At 39.1% G+C, this 27444-nt stretch overlaps 1 protein-coding gene across 2 annotated transcripts in view; it reads right to left on the reverse strand.

Moving 5' to 3' along the window:
• Window positions 1-21846: 21846 nt before the first annotated feature.
• The window catches only part of GSTCD (glutathione S-transferase C-terminal domain containing), a 151621-nt gene continuing 146023 nt past the window's right edge, over window positions 21847-27444 (reverse strand). For both annotated transcript variants that reach the window (XM_059887525.1, NM_001099035.1), the window contains 1 exon segment: window positions 21847-24635. In XM_059887525.1, the coding sequence (XP_059743508.1) occupies window positions 24499-24635 (137 nt within the window). In that variant the 3' untranslated portion in view covers window positions 21847-24498.

The following is a 27444-nucleotide window of genomic DNA, read 5'->3' on the forward strand; positions in this document are numbered from 1 at the left end:
AATACTGTATGATATCACTAATATGTAGAATCAAAAAAATACTACAAATGAATGTATATGGAATGTGCATGGACTCACAGACATGGAAAACAAGCGAGTAGTTACCACTGGGGAGAGGAGTAATTTAGGGGTATAGAATTAAAAGATACAAACTACTCTGTACAAAATAGATAAGCAACAAGGCTATATTGAATAGAACAAGGAATTATAGCTATTGTAATAACTTTTAATGGAGTATAATCACTAAAAACACTAAATCACTATACTGTACACCTAAAATTAATATAATATAGTAAATCAACTATAATTTTAAAAAATCTTTAGCCATGTTGGCATTTTAACACGCCACACACACAGAAAAACTGTATCTTTTTGTCTCCCTTTCTCCTTGTTTCTCATCATTTGTCCAAAATAGATTGCTAACTATGAAAATATGATTATACATAAGTTATTTAATGGCTAAGACTTCATGTTTTTTTACTTACAAAGCAAGTGGGTTGAATTAAATAACAGCTAAAATCTCCTCCAGGTCTAAAATTCCAAATGAAAATCAGTGATTCGAGAAGTTATTGGTCATCAGAATCAACTGGAGCCCTTATAAAAATACAGGTTCCTGGATTCAACCTTCGGACATTCTGATTTATTCGTTCATCAAATGATTATGGCAGGCCATAATGTGTGTAATGCATTACATCCTGGGTACACAGTGATGAATGTAACAGATAGAGTCCCGCCTTGCCCCATCCAGCCTCTACAGGAGAACTGAGACTGAGGCCAGTAATCTGTGTTTTAAAAATGCTCTCCAGGCAATTCTGACAACTGGACAGTTTAGAAGAGCAATGTTTCAGACCAAGTGCAAAAAGAGACATTTCTGGGGGATTGTTCTAATTCTGTTTGGGATGAACTCAGATTTACACTCTCGAAAGACTTCTATATGAAAAAATCTTTAGCTTCTCCAAAGTGTGTGTGTATCTTAGATTGAAACATAAATGTTAACAAGAAGAAAACACACACCAGTTGTAGTTACAGAATGCTAGTATGGGTGAGATTTTAGCAAATTAACATTGCTAATTCATACACTAACTACAGACACCTGCACAAGTTAAAAAAATAATATTTGATTTGAAATACTGAGAGTTAAAGCTCAGATGCTTATGCAAATAAATGAATTATTCATTTTGAATTCTATTACTGACTTTGATTTGATCTTTGAAGAACTTTAAAGCCTTACCTACTTTAATGTCCAACAGTTTGATATTTGCTTAACTTTGACTTAATGACCAATGAATGTTGAGATATACAAATATACAATTTATGCTTGCTCTGATCATATGACTCTATTTTTCTTTAAATAATGCCAGACTTAGAATTTACCAAAAATGAAATTAATGAAAGAATCCCTGTTTGTGTGCCACTAGATTATAAAACAATTTGACCTAACTCCAGGAAGTTAGGTAATTCTAGGACGCCATAAGGATAAATGTTAACAAAGGAGCAATGAATAGTCAACTTTTAATTGTTTCATTTTTAAGTTAGTCAGACTCTTTATCACAAGTTTTTTCCCCCATCAACATCTACATTCCAATATGGCCATTAAAAAAGAAAAAGATACCATTTGAAGCAGTCCATGTCTACTTATTGAAGTTTTTCGTATCAATCAGGGTTCCAGCAGGTGGTTCAAATGAAGAGGGATCACAAGCAGCTGAAGGCTGGGGGAAGGGAATAAGGAAGGGATGTGAGAAGACAGTTCAGTTCAGTTGCTCAGTCGTGCCCGACTCTTTGTGACCCCAAAGACTGCAGCACACCAGGCTTTCTTGTTCATCACTAACTCCCGGAGCTTACATAAACTCATGTCCATAGAGTCAGTGATGCCATCCAACCATCTCATTGTCTGTCATGCCCTTCTCCTCCTGCCTTCAATCTTTCCTAGCATCAGGGTCTTTTCCAAAGAGTCAGTTCTTTGCATCAGGTGGCCAAAGTACTGGAGTTTCAGCTTCAGCATCAGCCCTTCCAATGAATACTCAGGATTGATTTCCTTTAGGATTGACTGGTTGGATCTCCTTGCTGTCCAAGGGACTCTCAAGCGTCTTCTCCAACACCACAGTTCAAAAGCATCAATTCTTCAGTGCTTAGCTTTCTTTATGGTCCAACTTTCACATCCAAGGAGGTGGTTAATGTGGAGGAAATAAGGAAAATCCCCAGACTCTTTAAGAAGACAGTTTATAGTGGGTGTTTACAACTCTGCGGCATGCTTCATGCATAGACTATTTACTTTGTGGATCCAGGACTGTTTTCAAATCTAAATTCTGTTTTTGGTTTCAAACAACTTTTTATTTTCTGTTTTCACTAAACTCTACCTGCAAGAATTACATGTTTTTGTGCTGCCTCCTCTTCACATTAGTTATTATATTATTAGGAGTAAATTGTAACAGCCAAATCTAATACAAAAAATTATTTTGGATTAACTGTAAATTGCTCCTTTAATTAAGTAAAGATAATCCAGAATATTATTTTGGTGATTAAAATAATAGGATTAAATCATAATTCAGCTTATACGTACATTCTCTCTTATTATGGGGAGTTGGCCGCGTGGTTACAGAACCTCCGTCACTTGCGTGGGTGTGGGCCTGAGTCAACACTCACACAAAAGCTTGTCTCCTTGAATGCCTGGGTAATTGAAAATGCCAAGACACATTTTATAAATTCAACAAGGAAAAGAGTAATCATCGTTAATGTTGCTGAAAACCTGGAGGAAAAATTGGCTTTGATAGGCTGCAAGATGAAATGACAGCAGCTCAAATGTCATTGCCTAGAGGAGGACAACCAGAGTTAGGCTAGCTGCCACTCATGTGGCTTCACGAAAGGTTACCCAGAAGGGATGGCACCCACTGCAGGAAGCAGAAATGTCATTGTCAGGACCTGACGTTCTTGGAGTGCAGGATATAAAAAACCAAAGGCAATTTGATCCAGAATTTGATAGATTGTGCACCATATAAACTGATCTATACATCCGGAAAGCAAGAATACCTTTCCCAAGAAAACACGTGAACAAGAGCACGGGAACACTAATATCAAAAAGAAAGATGCTAGTTACTAGTTTTAAAGGCAAAATTTCCAAATTCTTTTTCTCATGTGTGAAAGTCACCACAGGTAAAAGGCAGAGGGTGGGCTGTAGGAAAGCCCATTCAATTCTATTCTATTTGCAAGTTTAAAATTTAAGGTAGATTTTGGCCATATGTATATTTACAATTATTTTCAAGTAACCTTAGCAGACTTTATTTCACAATTATTTCATTGTGAAATAATTACATTGTGAAAAGTTTAAGGCTTGATTCTGTTTGCAGCAAATGTTTCCCATTTTTTAAAACAAATACTTCCATCCTTCACTCCCTTCCAAGAACTCAATGGCTTCTCACTGCCAATAAGACTGTCACATGATAATGTATTTAGGAATTAGTTAATGATTTGGTTCTCTTTACCCAAATAGATTCAATAGGTTCTCTTTACTACAATTAGATTCAAGGGTTTAGATCTGATAGATAGAGTGCCTGAAGAACTATGGATGGAGGTTCATGACATTATACAGGAGGTGGTGATCAAAACCATCCCCAAGGAAAAGAAATACAAAAAGGCAAAATAGTTGACTGAGGAGGCCTCACAAATAGCAGAGAAAAGAGAAGCGAAAGGCAAAAGAGAAAAGGAAAGATATACCCATCTGAATGCAGAGTTCCAAAGAATAGCAAAGAGAGAGAAGAAAGTTTTCCTAAGTGAACAATGCAAAGAAATACAGGAAAACAACAGAATGGGAAGGACTAGAGATCTCCTTAAGAAAATTAGAGACACCAAGGGAACATTTCATGCAAAGATGGGCTCAATAAAGGACAGAAATGGTATGGACCTAACAGAAGTAGAAGATATTAAGAAGAGGTGGCAAGAATACACAGAAGAACTATACAAAAAAGATCATCGTGACCTAGATAACCACGATGGCTCTCATCTACAGCCAGACATCCTGGAATGTGAAGTCAAGTGGGCCTTAGGAAGCATCACTGTGAATAAAGCGAGTGGAGGTGATGGAATTCCAGTTGAGCTACTTCAAATCCTAAAAGATGATGCTGTGAAAGTGCTGCACTCAATATGCCAGCAAATCTGAAAACTCAGCAGTGGCCACAGGACTGGAGAAGGTCAGTTTTCATTCCAATCCCAAAGAAGGGCAATGCCAAAGAATGTTAAAACTACCACAATTTCATTCATCTCACATTCTAGCAAAGTAATGCTCAACATTTTCTAAGTCAGGCTTCAATAGTACGTGAACCGAGAACTTCCAGATGTATAAGCTGGATTTAGAAAAGGCAGAGGAACCAGAGATCAAATTGCCAGCATCTGTTGGATCATAGCAAAAGCAAGAGAATTCAATAAAAATATCTATTTCTGCTTTATTGACTGTGCTAAAGCCTTTGACTGTACAGATCACAAGAAACTGTGGAAAACTCTTTAAGAGATGGGAATAGCAGACCACCTGACCTGCCTCCTGAGAAATCTATATGCAGGTCAAGAAGCAACAGTTAGGACCAGACATGGAACAATGGACTGATTCCAAATTGGGAAAGGAGTATATCAAGGCTGTATATTGTCACCCTGCTTATCAACTTATTATATGCAGAGTACATCATGAGAAATGCTGGACTGGATGAAGCACAAGCTGTAATCAAGATTGCTGGGAGAAATATCAATAACCTCAGATATGCAGATGACACCACCCTTATGGCAGAAAGCAAAGAGGAATTAAAGAGCCTCTTGATGAAGGTGAAAGAGAGTGAAAAAGGTGGCTTACAATTCAACATTCAAAAAACTAAGGTCATGGCATCAGGTCCCATCATTTCATGGCAAATAGGTGGGGAAACAAGGGAAACAGTGACAGATTTAATTTTCTTAGGCTCCAAAATCACTGCAGATGGTAACTACAGTCACGAAATTAAAAGTTGCTTGCTCCTTGGAAGAAAAGCTATGACAAACCTGGATATGACAGCATATTAAATATGACAGCATATTAAAAAGCAGAGACATTACTTTGTCGACCATCTAGTCAAAGGTATGGTTTTTCCAGTAGTCATGTATGGATGTGAGAGTTGGACCATAAAGAAGGTTGCTGCTGCTGCTGCTGCTAAGTCGCTTCAGTCGTGTCCGACTCTGTGCGACCCCATAGATGGCAGCCCACCAGGCCCCGCCGTCCCTGGGATTCTCCAGGCAAGAACACTGGAGTGGGTTGCCATTTCCTCCTCCAATGCATGAAAGTGAAAAGTGAAAGTGAAGTCGCTCAGTTGTGTCCGACTCTTAGTGACCCCATGGACTGCAGCCTACCAGGCTCCTCCGTCCATGGGATTTTCCAGGCAAGAGTACTGAAGGGGGGTGCCATTGCCTTCTCTCTAAAGAAGGTTGAATGTGAAAGAATTGATGCTTTTGAGTTGTGGTGTTGGAGAAGACTCTTGAGAGTCCCTTGGACTGCAAGGAGATCAAACAAATCAATCCTAAAGGAAATCAATCCTGAATATTCATTAGAAGGACTGATGCTGAAGCTGAAGCTCCAATACTTTGGCCACCTGATGTGGAGAGCTGATTCACTTAGGAAAGACCCTGATGCTGGGAAAGATTGAGGGCAGGAGGAGAAGAGGACAACGGAGGACAAGATGGCTAGATGGCATCACCGACTCAATGGACGTGAGTTGGGCAAGCTCCAGGAGTTGGTAAAGGACAGGTAAGCCTGGCGTGCTGCAGCCCATGGGGTTGCAACGAGCTGGACACGACTGAGTGATTGAACAACAACAACCCAAACCCATGTATTACCCTCCGACTCCACATACACACACAAATGACCCCGTTTGTATTTTTTCTTTTTGGCATAAGGGTTTGTTCAGGGCCTAAAACAGATACAACTTGAAAATAACCCTCTTTCTTTCTTTTTTGAAAGCCTGAATTCATTGTTAATGCAGAACTATTTATCAAAGCCAAGGAGGGGAGGAGAGGAAAAACTCTGAGGAAGGCACTGGTGAGAGAATTTTCTCCAGACTCACTTTGCAGTCAGTGAGTTCTTTGAAGAGCAGAACCCTCTACTCCACTCTCTAGAAGTGATCTGAGTTCAGAGGGAAGAGTTGTGTACCTGTCCTCATGGGGATGGACCTCAAGCCTTGTGATGCCTAGTGGAGCCACAAGGGAAGATTTTCCTCAATTTTAAAAGTAGCATTAAACTCCTTAGCAACATGTCATTGACAATGTATGATAATGTAAGAATCTTTGGTGAGGAGGGTGTGTGGTACACAGTCCGAGGAATCATACGCTATTTCAAATCTTACTATTACTCGCTATTGTTAATAATAAATTTTGTATTCTCAGTGAGCCTTAGTTCACTCTTCTGTAAAATGAGGTATTAAAATCCATCAGGCAACGTTGTGAAAATAAGACATCATGAACAATATACGGCACAGAATCAATAGAAACAAATGACTTAACTCTGGAGTGTTAGGAAACTGTTTCTCTCACACACTAAATTCTCTTAGACAACAGTATTTACTAACTTCCCCATCCTTTCAAAAAAACCTTTGGGTCAGTTTTTCATTTATTATTATTGTGGCAGGAACTAATGTGAGATCTACCCTTTTAGCAAAATGTTAAGTGCACCATGCAGCATTGTTAACCATAGGCACAATATTATTCATCAGATTTTTAGACCTTATTCATCTTGGATAACAGAAACTTTGTACCCAGGACCAGCAGCCCTTGTTTTCCCTCCTCCCCAGCCCCTGGCAACCATGACCCTGTTCTCTGTTTCTGTGAGCTTGACTAGTTTGGATAGCATGTATATCTGACATCGTCATTCAGCATTTGTCCTTGTGTGCCTGGCCCTATCGCCACTTGGTACAATGTCCGCAGGTTCATCCATGTAGTCACAGATCACAGACTTTCCTTCTTTTTTAAGGCTGAATGTTATCAATATCACATTTTCTTTATCCGTTCATCTATTGATGGGCATTTAAGTTTCTTCCAATCCAATAGTTTGGCTATTGTAAATAAACACTGCAATGAACATGGGAGTGCAGCTATCTCTTTGAACAACTGATTTCATTTCTTTCTACACTCAGAAGTGGGATTTCTTGATCATATGGTAGTCCTATTGTAATTTTTTGAGGAAACTGTACTGATTCTGTTAAGGCCACCAATGCTGTACAATGGTTCCAATTTCTCCGCACTTGCCAATACTTAGCTTTTTCTTCTTTTTGGATAATAGCCATCCTAACACGTCTAGCATGACATTTCATTGTGTTGAGTCAGTTCTGTGAACTGCTATTTCTTTTAGACCATTCATTTTTTTAAATATAAATCTATTTTAATTGGAGGCTAATTACAATATTGTATTGCTTTTTTCCATACATCAACATGAATCCGCCATGGATATACACGTGTTCCCCATCCTGAATCCCCCTCCCACATCCTTCCCCACACCATCCCTCTGGATCATCCCAGTGCACCAGCCCCAAGCATCCTGTATCATGCATCGAACCTGGACTGGCGATTCGTTTCTTATATGATATTATACACGTTTCAATGCCATTCTTCCAAATCATCCCACCCTCTCCCTCTCCCACAGAGTCTAAAAGACTGTTCTATACATCTGTGTCTCTTTTGCTGTCTCGCATACAGAGTTATCATTACCATCTTTCTAAATTCCATATATATGCGTTAGTATACTGTATTGGTGTTTTTCTTTCTGGCTTACTTCACTCTGTATAATAGGCTCCAGTTTCATCCACCTCATTAGAACTGATTCAAATGTATTCTTTTTAATGGCTGAGTAATACTCCATTGTGTATATGTACCACAGCTTTCTTATCCATTCATCTGCTGATGGACATCTAGGTTGCTTCCATGTCCTGGCTATTATAAACAGTGCTGCGATGAACATTGGGGTACACGTGTCTCTTTCAGTTCTGGTTTCCTGCAAGCATTCAAAAGAACAAATAAACAATATTCACCTAAATTATTAGTTCTTAACACATTTTGGATCACAAGACCTCTTGGAAAATCTGATAGACACAGGACTCTTTTACCAGTAAAATGCGCACATAAAATAAAAAATACAAATCATTTCTTGGAATGACAGATCCTAGATACATACTTATGAACCCCAGTTTAAGGTCACTTGCCTAGATTAACTGATTCTCCAGCTTTTTTGACACCTAATAATCAAACTCTGGGATTGGCAAGCATATTCTTTAAAAAGTAGGAGGCTACATATTTTCCACCTTTGGGAGCCAGCCTCTATCCAACTGCTCTGCATTTGTAGCACAAAAATTGCTATAGAACATATATAAACAAATGAACATGACTGGAAATAAAATTTCCAACAAAATTTTATTTGTAAAAATAGGCTGTGGGCTGGGTTTGGCCTTTGGGCTTCAGTCTGGCAATCTATGACTTAATTATTTCAAAAAGATTGAATGGATTGCACTAGTTAGAAACTGGGAAATTGAATACACACACACACACACACACACACACACACACAATATGAAGGCCATACAAACCCACCATAAGGGTAGAAGCTACTATATTTCCTTTCCTCTGGAATGCCTAGGATGGGATAAGAAACCACAGGGATGATCTTCCTCTCCTGTTGTATTTGATAAGAATCTTTTTCATTTGCATCCGATGGCAACTGGTATCTTCTTTCAAATGTCTTGGAACATCACGAGAGCCATCTGTTAGTGCTTGCTGTCAGTGACATAAAGTCATGTGCTTAGTCGTTCAGTCATGTTTGATTCTTTCCAACTCCATGGACTGTAGCTCTCCAGGCTCCTCTGTCATGGGGTTTTCCTGGAAAGATTACTGGAGCAGGTTGCCATTTACTCCTCCAGGGGATCTTCCTGACCCAGGAATTGAACTTGGGTCTCCTGCATTGCAGGCAGATTCTTTACTGCTGAGCACTTTAATTTCTGACTGGAGAGATAGGATTTAATGCACATTTGTCTACAACTACATCCTACCATGTCTTGCTAAGGACAATATGCCTTCTTTAAGGAGTCTGTTCAGGGTTCCATTCTATTCTCTACTTTCTATTACTGTTCCTGAAATTTGTTCTTGAAAAGCACTTTTTATGACATTCACAGTAAAATCCTCCAAAAACTTTAGCAATGTGAGTATAAATTCTATACAATAAATGTCTGTACATTTAAACATCATTGAAAGAAAAACTTTCAAGCATCTTGCTGATAGCTGCCAGCAAGTCCTCATGAAGAATAAACACTGTCAGACTAATCTGATATATTAGGATAAAATTCCCAAGTAGATCAAGAAAAAGAGATAGTTCTAATTTATCATGGCTCTAGGAAGGTTAGGTGATTTAGTTGTATGAGGCAATAAATTTAGAAAACATGGTCCAGACAGCATAACTATTAGGTGAGAATACAAATTGCTAGAGGGTCAAAAAAATAATATAAGGTGTTTTTCAAAGTCAGTTAGGAGCCTAAGTTTTTTTTTTTTTTTTTTTGCCTTTTTTTTAAGTTTTCATCACCAGCATAGATAAAGAAATAAGAAAGTCAACCCAGACAATGTCTTAGAAAAATACACCTTAGGAAAGAGATTTAAGAAGAAATGAAAAAATCTAAATATGCCATAATCACCAAAGACATTAGTAAACAGGTTAAAATCTAATTCCTATTAACCTGTCCCCAGATATAGTACATGGTTTTAGAGGCCAGGGAACCAAGCATTTGAAAAAGACAACCTCTAGCTTATAAAAACAGTTCTAGAGAATAGAAAATGATATATTTTCCATATCAGTTAATGGTGCTAGAGTAGCCTTTATCTTGATACCTAAATCAGATCAGGATAACATCACAAGATGATTATCACATGATAATAAGACTTATGAACAAAGGTGATAAATTAAAAATAAAACATTAGTAACTGGGGAAAAAAAAACTCATTTTGAGCAATTTAAGTTTTTTCCCAAGAGTATAAGGACAGCTCAACATTAGAAAATATGTTAATGGAATTAGCCTCATTAAAATAGTAAAAGGTGGGACTTTCTTTGTGGTCCCCTGGCTAAGACTTTGAGCTCCCAATGCCGGGGCCCCAGGTTTGATCCCTGGTCAGGGAATTAGATCCCATGTGCCACAGCTAAGAGTTCACATGTCTCAGCTGAAAGATCCTGCATGCCGCAAGTAAAGATTCCAAGTGCTGCAACTGAGACGGGGTGCAATCAAAATTAATAAGAATTAAAAAAAAAAAAAACAGTAAAAGGAGGAAAACTAGATGATGATCTCAGTGGATACAGAAAAGGCATTTACTAAATCAGCAATCTATACAAGATCAAGGTGGAATTGAAGGGAACTACCTTCTTTATGTGCTTTCCAGGTGGCACCATGAACTTCCAGATGTTCAAGCTGGATTTAGAAAAGGCAGAGGAACCAGAGATCCAATTGCCAACATCCTCTGGCAAGAGAATTTCAGAAAAACATCTACTTTTGCTTTATTGACTATGCCAAAGCCTTTGACTGCATGGATCACAACAAACTGTGGGAAATTCTGAAAGAGATGGGAATACCAGACCACCTGATCTGCCTCCTGAGAAATCTGTATGCAGGTCAAGAAGCAACAGTTAGAACTGGACATGAACAACAGACTGGCTCCAAACTGGCAAAGGAGCACATCAAGGCTGTATATTGTTACCCTGCTTATTTAACTTCTATGCAGAGTACATCATGTGAAATGCCAGGCTGAATGAAGCACAAGCTGGAATCAAGATTGCTGGGAGAAATATCAATAACCTCAGATATGCAGATCTGCAGATTCTACCACCCTTATGGCAGAAAGCAAAGAACTAAAGAGCTTCTTGATGAAAATGAAAGAGGAGAGTGAAAAAGTTGGCTTAAAACTCAACATTCAGAAAACTCATGGCATCAGGTCCCATCACTTCATGGCAAATAGGTGGGTAAGCAATGAAAAGTGTGAGAGACTTTATTTTTTTTGGGCTCCAAAATCGCTGCAGATGGTGACTATAGCCATGACATTAAAAGATACTTGCTCCTTGGAACAACAGACTGGTTCCAAATAGGAAAAGGAGTACATCAAGGCTGTATATTGTCACCCTGCTTATTTAACTTCTGTGCAGAGTACATCATGAGAAATGCTGGGCTGGAAGAAGCACAAGCTGGAATCAAGATTGCCGGGAAAAATATCAATAACCTCAGATATGCAGATGACACCACCCTTATGGCAGAAAGTGAAGAGGAACTAAAGAGCCTCTTGATGAAAGTGAAAGAGGAGAGTGAAAAGGTTGGCTTAAAACTCAACATTCAGACAACTAAGATCATGGCATCCAGTCCCATCACTTCATGGCAAACAGAAGGGGAAACAATGGAAAGAGTGAGAGACTTTATTTTGGGGGGCTCCAAAATCACTGTAGATGGTGACTGCAGCCATGAAATTAAAAGATGCTTACTCCTTGGAAGGAAAGTTATGACCAACCTAGATATTAAAAAGCAGAGATATTACTTTGCTGACAAAGGTCCATCTAGTCAAAGCTATAGTTTTTCCAGTAGTCATGTATGGATGTGAGAGTTGGACTATAAAGAAAGCTGAGTATCAAAGAATTGATGCTTTGGAACTGTGGTGTTGAAGACTCTTGAGAGTCCCTTGGACTGCAAGGAGATCCAACCAATCCTTAAGAAATCAGTCCTGAATATTCATTGGAAGGACTGATGCTGAAGCTGAAACTCCAATACTTTGGCCACCTGATGTGAAGAACCAACTCATTGGAAACGACCCTGATGCTGGGAAAGATTGAAGGCGGGAGAAGGGGATGACAGACGATGAGATGGTTGGATGGCATCACTGATGCGATGGACATGAGTTTGAATAGGCTCCGGGAGTTGGTGATGGACAGGGAGGCCTGGTGTGCTGCAGTCCACAGGGTTGCAAAGAGTTATGACCAAGTGACTGAACTGAATTGAGGTGGCACTAATGGTAAAGAATCCACCTGCCAATGCAGGATACCCAGGAGACTTGGTTTGATCCCTGAGTTGGGAAGATCCCCTGGAGGAGGGCACGGCAACCCACTCCAGTATTCTTGCCTGGAGAATCCCATGGTCAGAGGAGCCTGGCATCCATGGGGTCGCAAACAGTCGGGCACGACTGAAACGATGCAGCATGCATGCACGTACCTTGTTCATATACACTATGCTCAGAAATAAGACTGGACATTGTTAAGATGTTAATTCTTCTGCACGCAATCACTAAGTCCAATAAAGGCTTTTTCATGGAACTTGACAAATCAATGTTAAATTTTAGATGGGAAAGAGCAAAAGGGCAGGAAGAGCCAGATTATTTTGAGGGAGAATAAGGCAGGGCTTCTTTCTGCCAGACATCAAGACTAAGAAAGCTGTGTGTAATTAAGAGAGTAATTAGCATTAATGATTCTGTTCAGATTGTTTCTGTAAAGCATCCAACATTTATGGCCAAGGAGGAGGTGGAAATTGGGCTAGGTTTGGAAGCGAGCCTTAGAAATAATGAAAGACTTAGGACTCAAAGGGTAAAATTAGGAATCTTTAGTCTGATGATTCTAACAATACTGTACAAACAATGATAAACATGTTAAAAGTAACACTTTAGAGATATATCCAAATTTAAAGCAACGAAAGTTAGTTCATAGCTGATGTTCCTTTCCACTGACATAAACACCTGAGATGCCTTTTAAATGTAGTACCAAGAAATTTGGCCAAAATAGAATTTCTGTGAAGTGAGATATGGAAAATATAATAAAGATTTACTGAGAAAGGAGCTAAAATGTCTTGCTTTGGATGTCTTCAAAAATCAGACTGACTTTTAGTCTGTCAGGAAACGTCGGTGTTAAATTTACTAAAGGTGTTGAAAGTCATGTTTGGCTACGTCAACTGTTTCTAGTCATGAATTCTAGGTATAATGTGAAGATGCTCTCTTTTGTTGAGACTGAGGGGAAAATTGAATTGCACTAATTTATATACATTGTTTTATCTCTCCCCATGACCTTCTTTCACTTCCCCAAATACAGACACACACATGCTTTTCCAAAGTAACTGCTCTCATTCAGCAGCAAACATGTCTCCAGGTACTCAGTTAAAAATCTACTCAAGGAGTATCATTGTCATCCCTACATTGTGGAAGCTCTAAACTCAAAATATAATAAGGGAAGGACAGACACCATTTACCCAGGCATGTACTTATGTATTTTTAGTCTCATTAAATTCAAAGCAAACTGTGGGATGATTTATGAAGGATAAATAGTAGGTTTGAAACAAAGAAGTCAGATGATTATTTAAAATTTGCAGTGAAAGTAAATTTGGTTATATAGAAGTCACCTTTGTTACTATTATATATAATCAACATCTAGTTGGTTATGTATATAAACCATGGTTTTAACTATCTATGGTAAATTTTTACCCCATACTGGATTTCTTTGCCTATCCAAGAAGTTCTAGCTAGCTTTTGTGTGAGTTACTCGCTCAGTCGTGTCTGACACTGTGATGTCATGGAGTATAGCCCACCAGGTTCCTCTGTCCTCAGAATTTTCCAGGCAAGAATACTGGAGTGGGTTGCCATTCCCTTCTCCAGGGTATCTTCCTGACCCAGGGATTGAACTGGGTCAACCACTTTGCAGGTGGATTATTTATCATCTAAGCCACCAGGGATGGAGAAGGCAACGGCACCCCACTCCAGTACTCTTGCCTGGAAAATCCCATGGATGGAGGAGCCTGGTAGGCTGCAGTCCATTCTAAGGGTCAGACACGACTGAGCGACTTCACTTTCACTTTTCACTTTCATGCATTGGAGAAGGAAATGGCAACCCACTCCAGTGTTCTTGCCTGGAGAATCCCAGGGATGGGGGAGCCTGGTGGGCTGCCGTCTATGGGGTCGCACAGAGTCGGACACGACTGAGGTGACTTAGCAGCAAGCCACCAGGGAAGTCCCTAGTTGGCTTACTTTCCCTAATTCTGAGAACTTTGCTGTTCTCAATAAAGTATGTGCTGCTTTCCAAACTTATACTGGGCTATCTATTATTCTCAGATAATTGAGCAAGCTATATTTTATGCAAAGGAGGAACCGTCATACAAGGAAAATAGTCTGTGGGACTCCCAGGCTGTGCATATTCTTCTCTTCTGACTGAAATGCAGGCAGATGGTGAGAACTGATCTGTGATTTGAGCCCAGTCATCAGACATGTGAAAAGTAAGCATCTCTTTTCTCATTGAAGCAGCCCTGGTGACACAGAAATACTATCTTCCTACAGACTGCATGGTCCCTGGTTTTATTTTTTTAATGGTCATTCAGTAACACTGATTTAACATCTATTTACTCATCACCTCGTGTGAATCTTGCTCTAGGCTGGGACAGGTTTATAATGGTCAACATCCACTGACATTTATGAGAACCTTCTCTTCTCACTCTCTGGTGGTCTAGTGGTTAGGATTCAGTGCTCTCACTGCCGTGGCCTGGGTTCGATTCCGGGTCAGGGAAACCTTTCTGAGGGGCTTCCCTGGTGGCTCAGATGGTAAAGAATCTGCCTGCAATGCAGGAAACCTGGGTCCAGTATTCTTGCCTGGAGAATTCCATGGACAGAGGAGCAAGATCACAAAGAATCAGACATGACTGAGCAACTAACACACTTTCTCTTCTCACTTTAGCTTAAGCATATTCACTTTTTCCTTTCCTCCTTAGGCAGGGAAAATAATTTACCAGTATCTTTTGCATAAAAACTATTCAGATGACATAGGCAATAACAGTCACTGCTTACTCTTCTTTAGAACTGGATTTGCTAAATGAGTTTTAAGAAAAAAAAACAAAATAAAAACAACATTAAGCCCAAACAATAAGAAAAGTCCGCAGGCCTGATGCCTGGATATGTCTACAGATGGTAAAGGAAAACCTTATATGTATTTTTACGCCACGTGGAAGGTATTAAAATATATTATTCATTCTGTGAACATTTACTGAGTTCCTACTATGTGCCTGACATTGGACTAAGTACTGAAAGTGTAATGGTGGATAAAACAGACTGCTTGGAGCTTAAATTCTACGGAGAGACACATGATAAACATACACAAACGTATTCCATGGAGAAAGCGAGTAACCAGGAGAGGCCACTGTGGATTAGCTGGGCAGAGAGCCTCCTTCTAGAAAGTGACAGCAGCTAACACAGTATCTGACTCACATTATAGAAATGTTCAGGACACTGTAGATTAGTCATCCAGTAAATATTCTCCTCTGTTTGCTGCTGAATTTTGTTTTCTTGCTTAATTATAAACTGTTGTTGTTTAGGTCAGATTAACTAGATCTAAAAGCAAACAAACAAACACAAATGAACAAAACCTGGTTTCTTGAGAGAGCTATGAAAAAGAAGTCAGGAAAAGCAAATAATGATTCTTTTATCGTAAATACTGAAGAAAGATTTTAGTATTTGGCTAATTCTTTCTGGTAGAACATTGAGTTCTGTTACATTTTTTCTTCCTTTCGATCAGTGATAATGTTATTTGGGGTCATGGATTCTTTAGAGAATCCAATTAAGAGTCTAATAAAGACTAGGAAAACACATGTCCATTTGAAACATGGGGTGCAATTTCAGGAGAGGTTCACACATTATCTGTCTCAGGTCACAAACCCTTTAAATTACTACCAAAGATAAAACTTACCTTGCTAGATGTCAAACCGAGTGTGATTCTGGTTGGTACTAGAATTCAAATGGAAAGAATAAAAATGAAGAAAGCCTAACACATACTTAATATTCTAAAGGCATCTGGAATAAATGGAAAAAGTTAGATTTTTATAATAGTATGGGGAAATGTAACTAATAACATGAAAAGAAATATTGAATTTCTACCTCAAACTACCCCCACAAAAGAAATTCTTGCTGAGTAAAAGTTTAAATGTAAAAACTAAGAATTAGAACATCAAAAATATAGGTATTTTTTTTTAATCACTGTGTGTGAAAAATCTTTCTAAGCAGAAATCACAAGAGTGACAATATATGAACAAATGTGTATTTTAAAATTTATAACTAAACAAAAACAGACACAACACCTTCCTCTGGAAAGGCCAACTTAAACTGCAATGTAATTAACAAAAGTCCTTAATCCATAAATAAACCTTTCAGTTCAGTTCAGTTCAGTTCAGTCGCTCAGTCGTTTCCGACTCTTTGCGACCCCATGAATTGCAGCACGCCAGGCCTCCCTGTCCATCACCAACTCCCAGAGTTCACTCAAACTCATGTCCACCGAGTCAGTGATGCCATCCAGCCATCTCATCCTCTGTCATCCCCTTCTCCTCCTGCCCCCAATCCCTCCCAGCATCAGAGTCTTTTCCAATGAGTCAACTCTTCACATGAAGTGGCCAAAGTACTGGAGTTTCAGCTTCAGCATCAGTCCTTCCAAAGAACACCCAGGACTGATCTCCTTTAGAATGGACTGGTTGGATCCCCTTGCAGTCCAAGGGACTCTCAAGAGTCTTCTCCAACACCACAGTTCAAAAGCACCAATTCTTCGGCGCTCAGCCTTCTTTACAGTCCAACTCTCACATCCATACATGACCACAGGAAAAACCATAGCCTTGACTAGACAGACCTTTGTTGGCAAAGTAATGTCTCTGCTTTTTAATATATTATCTAGGTTGGTCATAACTTTCCTTCCAAGGAGTAAGTGTCTTTTAATTTCATGGCTGCAATTACATCTGCAGTGATTTTGGAGCCCCCAAAAATAAAGCCTGACACTGTTTCCACTGTTTCCCCATCTATTTCCCAGGAAGTGATGGGACCAGATGCCATGATCTTCATTTTCTGAATGTTGAGCTTTAAGCCAACTTTTTTACTCTCCACTTTCACTTTCATCAAGAGGCTCTTTAGCTTGTCTTCACTTTCTGCCATAAGGGTGGTGTCATCTGCATATCTGAGGTTACTGATATTTCTCCCAGCAATCTTGATTCCAGCTTGTGCTTCTTCCAGTCCAGCATTTCTCATGATGTACTCTGCATATAAGTTAAATAAGCAGGGTGACAATATACAGCCTTGACATACTCCTTTTCCTATTTGGAACCAGTCTGTTGTACTGTTAATCAATTATACTCCAATAAAAATTAAAAAATAAAACTCATACTATATACTAACACATATATATGGAATTTAGAAAGATGGTATCAATAACCCTGTATGTGAGACAGCAAAAGAGACACAGATGTATAGAACAGTCTTTTGGACTCTGTGGGAGAGGGAGAGGGTGGGATGATTTGGGAGAATGGCATTGAAACATGTATAATATCATATAAGAAACGAATGGCCAGTCCAGGTTCCATGCAGGATACAGGATGCTTGGGGCTGGTGCACTGGGATGACCCAGAGGGATGGTACAGGGAGGGAGGAGGGAGGGGGTTCAGGATGGGAAACACGTGTACACCTGTGGCAGATTCATGTTGATGTATGGAAAAACCAATACAATATTGTAAAGTAATTAGCCTCCAATTAAAACAAATAAATTTAAATTAAAAAAACCTCATAAATAAATACATATATAAATATATACAAAGAATAAATCTTTACTAATCTTTATGTAAAAGATGAAGGTACTAGATAAAAAATGAGCCAGAAATATGTACACAGTACTTGGTCTTAATGCAAGAGGTCAACATATGTGTTGATTAAATGAATAAGTTGATGAATAGGCAGAATTTAAATGGCCAGTAAACATATGAAGAGTATGCAATTATGTGAATAATGTCAAGAATGAATATCAAAAGAAAATAGGATTTTGACCATCAAATTGGCCAAGATTAAAACAAAATTCTGATAACACCTATGTTGGTTAAGGGTGGTGGTGGTGGTTTAATGGCTAAGTTGTGTCCGACTGTTTGTGACCCCATGGACCGTAGCCTGCCAAGCTCCTCAGTCCATGGGACTTACCAGGCAGAAATATGGGAGCAGGTTGCCATTTCCTTCTCTAGGGGAACTTCTCCAAACCAGAGACTGAACCTGCTTGGAAGGTGGGTTCTTTACCACTGAGCCACAAGGGAAGCCCCAGTTAAGGGTACAGGGATATAATCTTACATTCCTAGGTGTGTAAACTCATACCTTACTGAAGGAATACCTGGCATTATATAGATCAAGCACTTTAACAAAGGAGGCAGAATTTGCAAATCTGAAACTCCTTTTAATAGAAATTTCTCCAACCTCTGGCAACAATAAAAACAACTCCTTTGAGTGTTTCTTTCTGGAAAATTCCTTTCTGAAAGTAAGTATGAAAAGTCCAGGGACTTCCCTGGTCGTCCAGTGTTGAGAATCCACCTGTCAATGCAGGGGATACAGGTTTAATCCCTGGTCCCCGAAGATACCACAGGCCATGGAGCAACTAAGCCTGAATACTACAAGTACTGAGCCCATGGGCTGCAACTACTGAAGCCCTTGTGCCTAGAGTCCAAGCTCTGCAACAGGACAGCTACTGCAACGAGAAGCCCACACACCACAACAAAGAGTAATTCGGGTTGCAGCCCGAATTTGCTGCAACCAGATTTAGACACTTTCTCAACTGGAAGATGCAATGGCCTTTTCTTTGTTTACTTCTTCCTTCCTTCCTTCTTTTCCTTTTCTTCTCTTTCTCCTTCAAATACATTGCTGACGGTACATTATTGTTTGAAATTACCTGCAACCTCCACCCCAAAGGGTTTATATATGTATCTCCCCACCTTAAACTCAGGAGGGGCTATGTAATTTGCATTAGTCAACAAACTGAGGGAAGGGAAGTACAAGAGACTTGAGCAGAATCTTTAGTAGGGGGCTGATAGTGGGCCATGTCTTTTCTTCTTTGCCACCAGACTAGCCATGTTCCTGGTAGAGGCTGCTTGGTCAGGCATGATAGTGTAGTCAGTGCTAACTTGGATGGATATGTAGTATAAGCAAAAAATACATCTTTCTTGTGTAGAACTTCAAAAGGTACAAGGATTTAGTTACCATAGGTTGTTTCAGCCAATCCTAAGAGGATTGTTGAGGAGCCTGAATTTGAATAGTATCTCTGCCAATTACTGGTTAAATTCAAACCTAGGTCTGTTCTTACTATGAAACATTGGTCTTAGTTCTGTAAGATGGGATTACTAATGGTGGCTACCTTTGAGGGTCATTATGAGGATTGAATGACTTTAAAAAGAGACTAAGGTATTTGTAAAGGGCTTAGAATAGTACCTAGCAAATACAGTATTGTTGTTTTTTAGTTGCTAAGCTGTGTCTGATTCTTTTGTGACCCCATGAAGAGATAGCTCACCTAGCTCCTCTGTCCATGGGATTTCCCAGGAAAGAATGCTGGAGTGGGTTGCCATTTTCTTCTCCAAAATACAGTATTCAGTTCAGTTCAGTTCAGTCCCTCAGTCGTGTCTGACTCTTTGCGACCCCATGAATCACAGCATGCCAGGCCTCCCTGTCCATCACCAACTCCCGGAGTTCACTCAAACTCATGTCCATCAAGTTGGTGATATTATCTAGCCATCTCATCCTCTGTCGTCCCCTTCTCCTCCTGCCCCCAATCCCTCCCAGCATCAGAGTCTTTTCCAATGAGTCAACTCTTCGCATGAGGTGGCCAAAGTACTGGAGTTTCAGCTTTAGCATCATTCCTTCCAAAGAAATCCCAAGGCTGATCTCCTTCAGAATGGACTGGTTGGATCTCCTTGCAGTCCAAGGGACTCTCAAGAGTCTTCTCCAACACCACAGTTCAAAAGCATCAATTCTTCGGCACTCAGCTTTCTTCACAGTCCAACTCTCACATCCATACACGACCACTGGAAAAACCATAGCCTTGACTAGACGGACTTTTGTTGGCAAATAATGTCTCTGCTTTTCAATATGCTATCTAGGTTGGTCACAACTTTCCTTCCAAGGAGTAAGCGTCTTTTAATTTCATGGTGCAGTCACCATCTGTAGTGATTTTGGAGCCCCCAAAAATGAAGTCTGACACTGTTTCCACTGTTTCCCCATCTATTTCCCATGAAGTGATGGGACCAGATGTCATGATCTTAGTTTTCTGAATGTTGAGCTTTAAGCCAACTCTTTCACTCTCCACTTTCACTTTCATCAAGAGGCTTTTGAGTTCCTCTTCACTTTCTGCTATAAGGGTGGTGTCATCTGCATATCTGAGGTTATTGATATTTCTCCCGGCAATCTTGATTCCAGCTTGTGCTTCTACCAGTCCAGCGTTTCTCATGATGTACTCTGCATATAAGTTAAATAAGCAGGGTGACAATATACAGCTTTGACGTACTCCTTTTCCTATTTGGAACCAGTCTGTTGTTCCATGTTCAGTTCTAACTGTTGCTTCCTGACCTGCCATATAGATTTCTCAAGAGGCAGGTCAGGTGGTCTGATATTCCCATCTCTTGAAGAATTTTCCACAGTTTATTGTGTTAAATAAATCTGTGTGTGTGTGTGTGTGCAGAACAAAGTCTAGGAAGGAATATAATACAGGATTAACAGTTACCTTAAAGTGTTTCCTCTTTTTGTTTACCACATCTTTTAGTTTCTGCCCAACACACATGTATTTCTGGTATAATTTCAAAAATCTATTCAAAAACTACTTTTTTTAAAAATTGTACCTAAAAAAATGTATGTTTTATTACGATTTCATTACTTCCACAGGACTGTATCTCTAATTGTGAAAATCAACAGGAAAACAGGTGTCACTATATGGAAGTTCTATTAATGCCAAATTTCTGGAACCATGGAGTAGGCAGCACTTGAAGCCAAAATCTTGAGAAGGAGGTGAAATAATTATCATCACATGCATTTCATTTTGCATGCATGGACTGAAAATACTGTTTTCTAATAGAACTGAAATTTGTCTCCTTAAATAAGATAAGGTTGTTTAGTCATTAATAATTATATCCCTGCTTCTCTGGGCCAGGCTCAAAAGTCAATAAACATTAAGCTCTGGCTTCTAATATTACCACCATGGCAGGAGATAAATTAGTGAGGAGTAGCATTATTTTTGATGGACGGAGGTAGGGGTGAGACCAGGTCACTTACTCAGATTGCTGTCACTGCAACAGCCTTCCTGTTGCCTGCATCCAACTCTTTTTATTTGCTCTGGCTGAGAAGAAATCCTGGCAAGAATTTACACAGAAAAATCATGATCCAAGGGCAATTGTTAATACCCATGTCTAGGACTGGCCTCAGCCATCCCAGCTGGAAAACCTCAAGGTGACAGCATCAAAACTATTGATATCAAATAGTAATAAACAAAGCATCTACACTGAAAATTACAAAATACTGCTGGGAGTTATTAAAGAAGATCAAAATGCATGGAAAGGCACGTTATATTCATGGATTGTAAGATTCAGTATTGTTAATATGTTCATTTTCCCTAAATTGATCTAAAGATTCTAGGCAACACCAAAAATCTCAGCAGGCCTTTTGCTTTTAAAATAAACTGATAAGCCAATTAAAAATTTATATGGAAAAACAATGGATTTAGAACAGACAAAATAATCTGGAAAGTAAAAAAAATTGGAAGACAAGCTATCTAATGTCAAGACTTACTATAAAGCTCCAGTAATCGAACAGATTAATGGAACAGACTAGAGAATTTAGAAACAGATGCATACATATACATCAGCTGATTTTCAACTGAAGTGTCAAGTAAAGTCAATAAGGAAAGGTTTTTAAACAAATGCCACTGAAACAACTGTATGTTCCTCAAAGCCTACCTGTGTAAGTGAATATTGATTTGAGATGAATCACAGACCTAAATATAAAAAGCTAGAACCATAAAGTTTCTATAAGAAAACACAGGAATAATTTTTATAATCTTAGGATAAGTAAAGATTTATTAGAGAGGACACAGAAAATATTAACTATAAAAGGAAAATACAGATAAATTAGGCTTATTAAAAATTGAAACATTCATTATGAAAATGAGTAAGTAAGCCACAGACTGGGAAAAATAGTCTCAATATATGACAAAAAGACTCAAATTCAGAATACATGATAATTAAAAAACCCCAAATTACCTGTTTAAAAAATGAGCAAAAGATTTGAGGAGACTCTTTAGAAATGATACTTCACATGCCAGTTATCAGAGAAATGAAAATTAAAACCACAATGAGATATCATTTCACATCCACTAGAGCAGAGAAAGCAATGGCACCCCACTCCAGTACTCTTGCCTGGAGATTCCCATGGACGGAGGAGCCTGGTGGGCTGCAGTCCATGGGGTCGCTAAGAGTCGGACACGACAGAGAGACTTCACTTTCACTTTTTTACTTTCATGCATTGGAGAAGGAAATGGCAACCCACTCCAGTGTTCTTGCCTGGAGAATCCCAGGGACGGGGGAGCCTGGTGGGCTGCCGTCTATGGGGTCGCACAGAGTTGGACACGACTGAAGCGACTTAGCAGCAGCAGCAGCAGAGTGGTAAAAATTTAAAAAACTGACAACATCAAAAGTTGGTGAGGATGTGGAGAACTAGAGCCTTTATACATTGCTGGTGGGAACATATTTAAAATGGTACAACCACTTTGGAAAATTGTTTGGCAATTGACATTCACTTCCTCAGCAACCCAGCCATTCTACTATGGGGTATTTATCCAAGAGAGAGGAAAATATATGTCTACATAAAGGCTTGTAGAAGCATATTCATAGACCTTATTCATAACATCCTCAAAGTGAAAACAATCCATATAAATACAAATAGGAGAATGCATAAACACATTCTGATACATTTATACAATGAAATAACACTTAGGAATAAAAAGAAAGCATTGATACACACAACAAAGTGGATATTTCTCAAAAAATACCATGTTGAGCAAAAGAAGCCAGACACAAAAGACAGTATACTAAATGATTTCATTTACATGAAGGACAAACATAGGCAAAACAAATGTAGGATGATAGAAATCAGAGAGTGGTTGCCTTTGGGGTGGGGGAAATCGGACAGAAAGCAGATGAGAGAATTTTTGGGCTGATAGAAATCCATTATATCTTATTTCTGGTGGTGGTTGCACAAACTGTATTAACTATACTTAAGTAAGAATACTTAAAATCTGTTATTTTATTGTCTGTAATTATACCTCAATTTAAAAAAAGACATTCTAGGATAAAAGAGCATGGTATGTTTACAGGTGCAAATGACTAAGATACTTAGGGCTGATGGTTGCTTCTTTTATTTAATTTTAGCCTGGAAAGCAAGAGTTCAAACCCCTGTCCCTGTGATAAATTATTCCTGTGTTTTAATCCACAGTAATGAAATAGTTATTTATTAAAGCCCTTTCTTATCATGATATGTGTCATATAGGGGACAGGGGTTGAAAACATCAAAATCGATGAAATAAATTTTATCTCAAGTGGAATACTCAGGACATGTAAAAAAAATAATCAGCAGCATGTGAGAAAGGACATGGCAGCTGGTTTTAAAAACTCTGGCTGGTGGAATAAGAACAATTTGAGTGGGGAGAATTACTCAAATAAGCCTCTGTACTCTATTACTTCTCCCTCCAAGTTATACTCAGTAAGTTTTACCCCCCCAAAAAAAATTAATAAAAAATGATTGGTATCTGAAAAACAAATCCTGGGACCACACATTACATTACGATATAAAGAACTTCATTCATGAACCTTTCTTTTGAATCATGATTTACTTCTACAGGCAAGGCACTGTGTCTCCTGCAACTCATCTTTATATCCTTAGAAGAACCTAGGCCAGCATCTTGAAATTAATGGATCTGCAATAATTATTTATTGACTTGAATTAATAAATCAATGTACTGACTAATTAGTTAGAATTTAAGTCCCAATTACATGTTCTTGTAATGGGAAATTTACCAAAATTATTTTATAATATCTTCATGTAAATTGTTTGAACCAGCAATGATCTCATTTGGTAATTTATGAGAAGTATATTTAAAAGGAGTACATGAAATGATATAGAAGTCCAACTCACCCCAGCTTAAAAATACAAGCATACTGTAACTATCTGCCTGGGTTTTTGAAAAAAATTATTTAAAAAGTACAATTGCTAAAAATATAAAAAACAAAAAAACCCACCGAGTCAAGTTGTGGTCTCCATTTGAATCTCTAAATGATTATAAGAGTGTGAGTACACTATTTTGCACTGAATACCACACTGGCAAGATCAGAAAAGCTGTGAGATGAGAAGGAAATTGTTATTTCAGTGATGGAACCTCCTCTCCTGAGTATCACTCTGCCAGCAGCTGAGACTTCAGAGGATTCTCACTATGAAAATCAGCAGTCCTTTAATCACACATTACAAGAGCATTTGTGATGCTTCGCAGGCAGCCCTCTTCTAAGACTTTCCTGCTGGGTTCTTTCCTGAGCACAATAGGATCAAGATGGCTACTGCTGTTTCCTAGTTATGCTAAGACTCTCCTGAATGCCACCGGGCTTTTATCACGGAGAGGGATGGCAAAACATCAAATGTGAATATCTTGCTCTAAATGGGGACTCCCACGATCATGTTATTTTTGGGAGAGCAGCTCTCTGGCTCCATGGATATCACTTGAACAGAGAAGCCATGTTCTTCTGCAGCTCTTGCTCGATCCAGGTCCACCAGGCACATGCACTGTTTTCCTGAAATATGTAAAAATGGTATCATGAGATGCCCTTCAGCTAACAGTGCAGAGTCAGTCTGTTTAAGGGGCTCTACACAATGACAAAATCTATTATGTACAATGATGTTTGCCCCCACATCCTGTTTGGTCTCTTTCAATTTAATTCTTGATCAGTATGGAGAGAAGACAATAACAAATATAAGACAATTTCACAGATATATTGCTGCTAGTAATTTAAACAACATTAATCTTTTAAGATGTATTTATAAATAAATCTCAAATAAAAAAACTACAAATTCCCCACTTTGGTAAAAATCCATGTTAAGACCTTTTCTCTTCACCCTCTATGAAAAGACATTATCTGCCATATTGTAGAAAAAGAAAAATCTGTCTTTAAGAATGTCCAAAATAACATCCAGACAAAGGGACACTTCAAAGACATATTATATTTTGCAGTTGGAGTTTTCAGGATACAATGAAGAAATGAGAAATAGAATATATTTGAGAAAATTCTCAATTGTGTGTTGATTATTTCAGGTGGATGTGTAATGCTGAGTGTAATATTATCTTAATTTAATGGAGTGCCCAGACCCCTATGAAACAGTGGTATTCAATTTTCTTTCTAATCTTGGAAAACAAAAAAGGAAACCTGACTGGCAAGTAAAGCAGTTATTTTGTGTCCTTTGGCAAATGCAAACTTCTATTTCAAAGTAGCTAGGGGGAAAAAAAAAACAACGGACTGATTTGAGGTTGAATACATTCAAAGCTAAGGTTTGCTTTTACACTTTCCATTTCTTTAAATTCAATATATAAACTTTTCATTATCTTGGAAAAAAAGGTTATTGACTATGCAGAACTTCACTCCATTTTTTCCTCAACAATTATAATAAGGCCTATGCATCATTTTAAAATGATTTGTTTGAATGACCGTAGAAATTGCTAAGCTAAAACAGCCTTAGAAGTGAAGGCATAACTGAAATAGAAAAGTTCTTCTGTGGAAGACATAAATCCGCCCAGAAAAACAGAGGAAGGTGAAATTGTTAGGGGAAGCACACTGATTGAAACCGCCCGCCCTGGCCAGGCACCATAGTAACCATTTGCATGAGTTGTTTTATGACGGGAGATCCTGGTAAGGAATACGGAACTAATAAGCCACCACCACCCGGAAAAGTTCGGGAAAGGTCGAAAGCAGACACCGCGTGTGTCCATCCACTTCCCAGAATCCCTCTTGCTAGCATCCATCTTGGCTGAGTGATGCGTGCGCCACCAGGAAAGACTGAATTAGAATGATTGGCCAAAGACAACCCGGAAACTAATCCCATCACCAAAAAAACCGGAGACTGCGAGCCACGTGGCAGAGCAGTTCTCCTGGGTTCCTTTACCCTGCTGCTCTCCACCCGGGTGCTGTTTCCCAATAGGATCTCTTGCTTTGTCAGCACATGTGTCTCCTCGGACAATTCATTTCCGAGTGCTAGACAAGAGCCCAGTTTCGGGCCCTGGAAGGGGTCCCCCTTCCTGCAACAAAATCAGTAGCTAAGAAACTGACAACGAAAGATTCAAAATATTTTGTATATTTCTCTTAAAAGGCCCCATGCCATAAAGGATGGACTGTGATGGAAATGTTATAAAAAGAGATGTCTAGAATTCCATTTAGGCTAAATGGCCCCTTCATCAACAGCTGCATGGCTGTCAATTCTTTTTTTTCCTTAAAATATTGTTCCTCCTTTAAGACATCTGTAAATGTGTCCCCCTCCACCCCACCTACCCTTCAATTTAAAATGAAACATTCTCTGTCAGAAAGGGATGCTCTGCATTCCTTCAGTACCCACCCTAGGTTTACACTGCAGCTCATTTACCCTTGGCTTTGATCCCAGTCTGGATAATTTTTCCTTTTGCATTACATGGAAGAGTCTCTTGTTTTTACATGTTGAAGAAGTGTCTTCACAACTGAAATTCAGATGTTGGTAGTCTACCTTTTAGGGTCTGGGGAGCTTCCTCAAATGTTTACGGAACAAAACTATGGCTTGTGCCAAGAAGAGATGTAGAATTGATGGAGTCAGTGACTTTGAACCTGACTTTCCCTGCCTTCATGCCAGCAATCTTGCCAAAGGCTCTTCCTCAACTCTAGCAATTTCCCTTCCAGCCACTCCCTTCTCATTTGATGCCTAAAACATCAACAGGTACACCCCCACCCACCACACCAATTATTCTTTCATTGAGTCTAGTGGAGTTGTAGCAAATGTAACTTGATATATATGTATAAATGGTATCTCTCTCTCTATATATATATACACATATATATATGTATATGGAGAGGGCAATGGCACCCCACTCCAGTACTCTGGCCTGGAAAATCCCATGGATGGAGAAGCCTGGTAGGCTGCAGTCCATGGGGTCGCCAAGAGTAGGACACGACTGAGCGACTTCACTTTCACTTTTCACTTTTCACTTTCATGCATTGCAGAAGGAAATGGCAACCCACTCCAGTGTTCTTGCCTGGAGAGTCCCAGGGGTGGGGGAGCCTGGTGGGCTGCCGTCTATGGGGTCGCACAGAGTCGGACACAACTGAAGTGACTTAGCAGATATATATATACATATATTTGACTGCATTTAAATATGCATTCAGCTACTCAAAATGTGAGGATGGGAAAAATAGGAAGAAGGAAAAATAATCAAAGAGGGAGATTACAAGCTTCTTCTGTATGTTCACGCCCTAGAGTGTGAGACAAAGAATGAAATCTCTTGTCCCTTCAGGCTCAGGTCTCAAATGCCTCTCCAACCATGATGATACAGCTATGCTGACTTGGACTTTAGAGTTTACAGATAAC

Source organism: Bos taurus, chromosome 6 (assembly GCF_002263795.3).
Source record: "Bos taurus isolate L1 Dominette 01449 registration number 42190680 breed Hereford chromosome 6, ARS-UCD2.0, whole genome shotgun sequence".
Taxonomy (NCBI): domain Eukaryota; kingdom Metazoa; phylum Chordata; class Mammalia; order Artiodactyla; family Bovidae; genus Bos; species Bos taurus.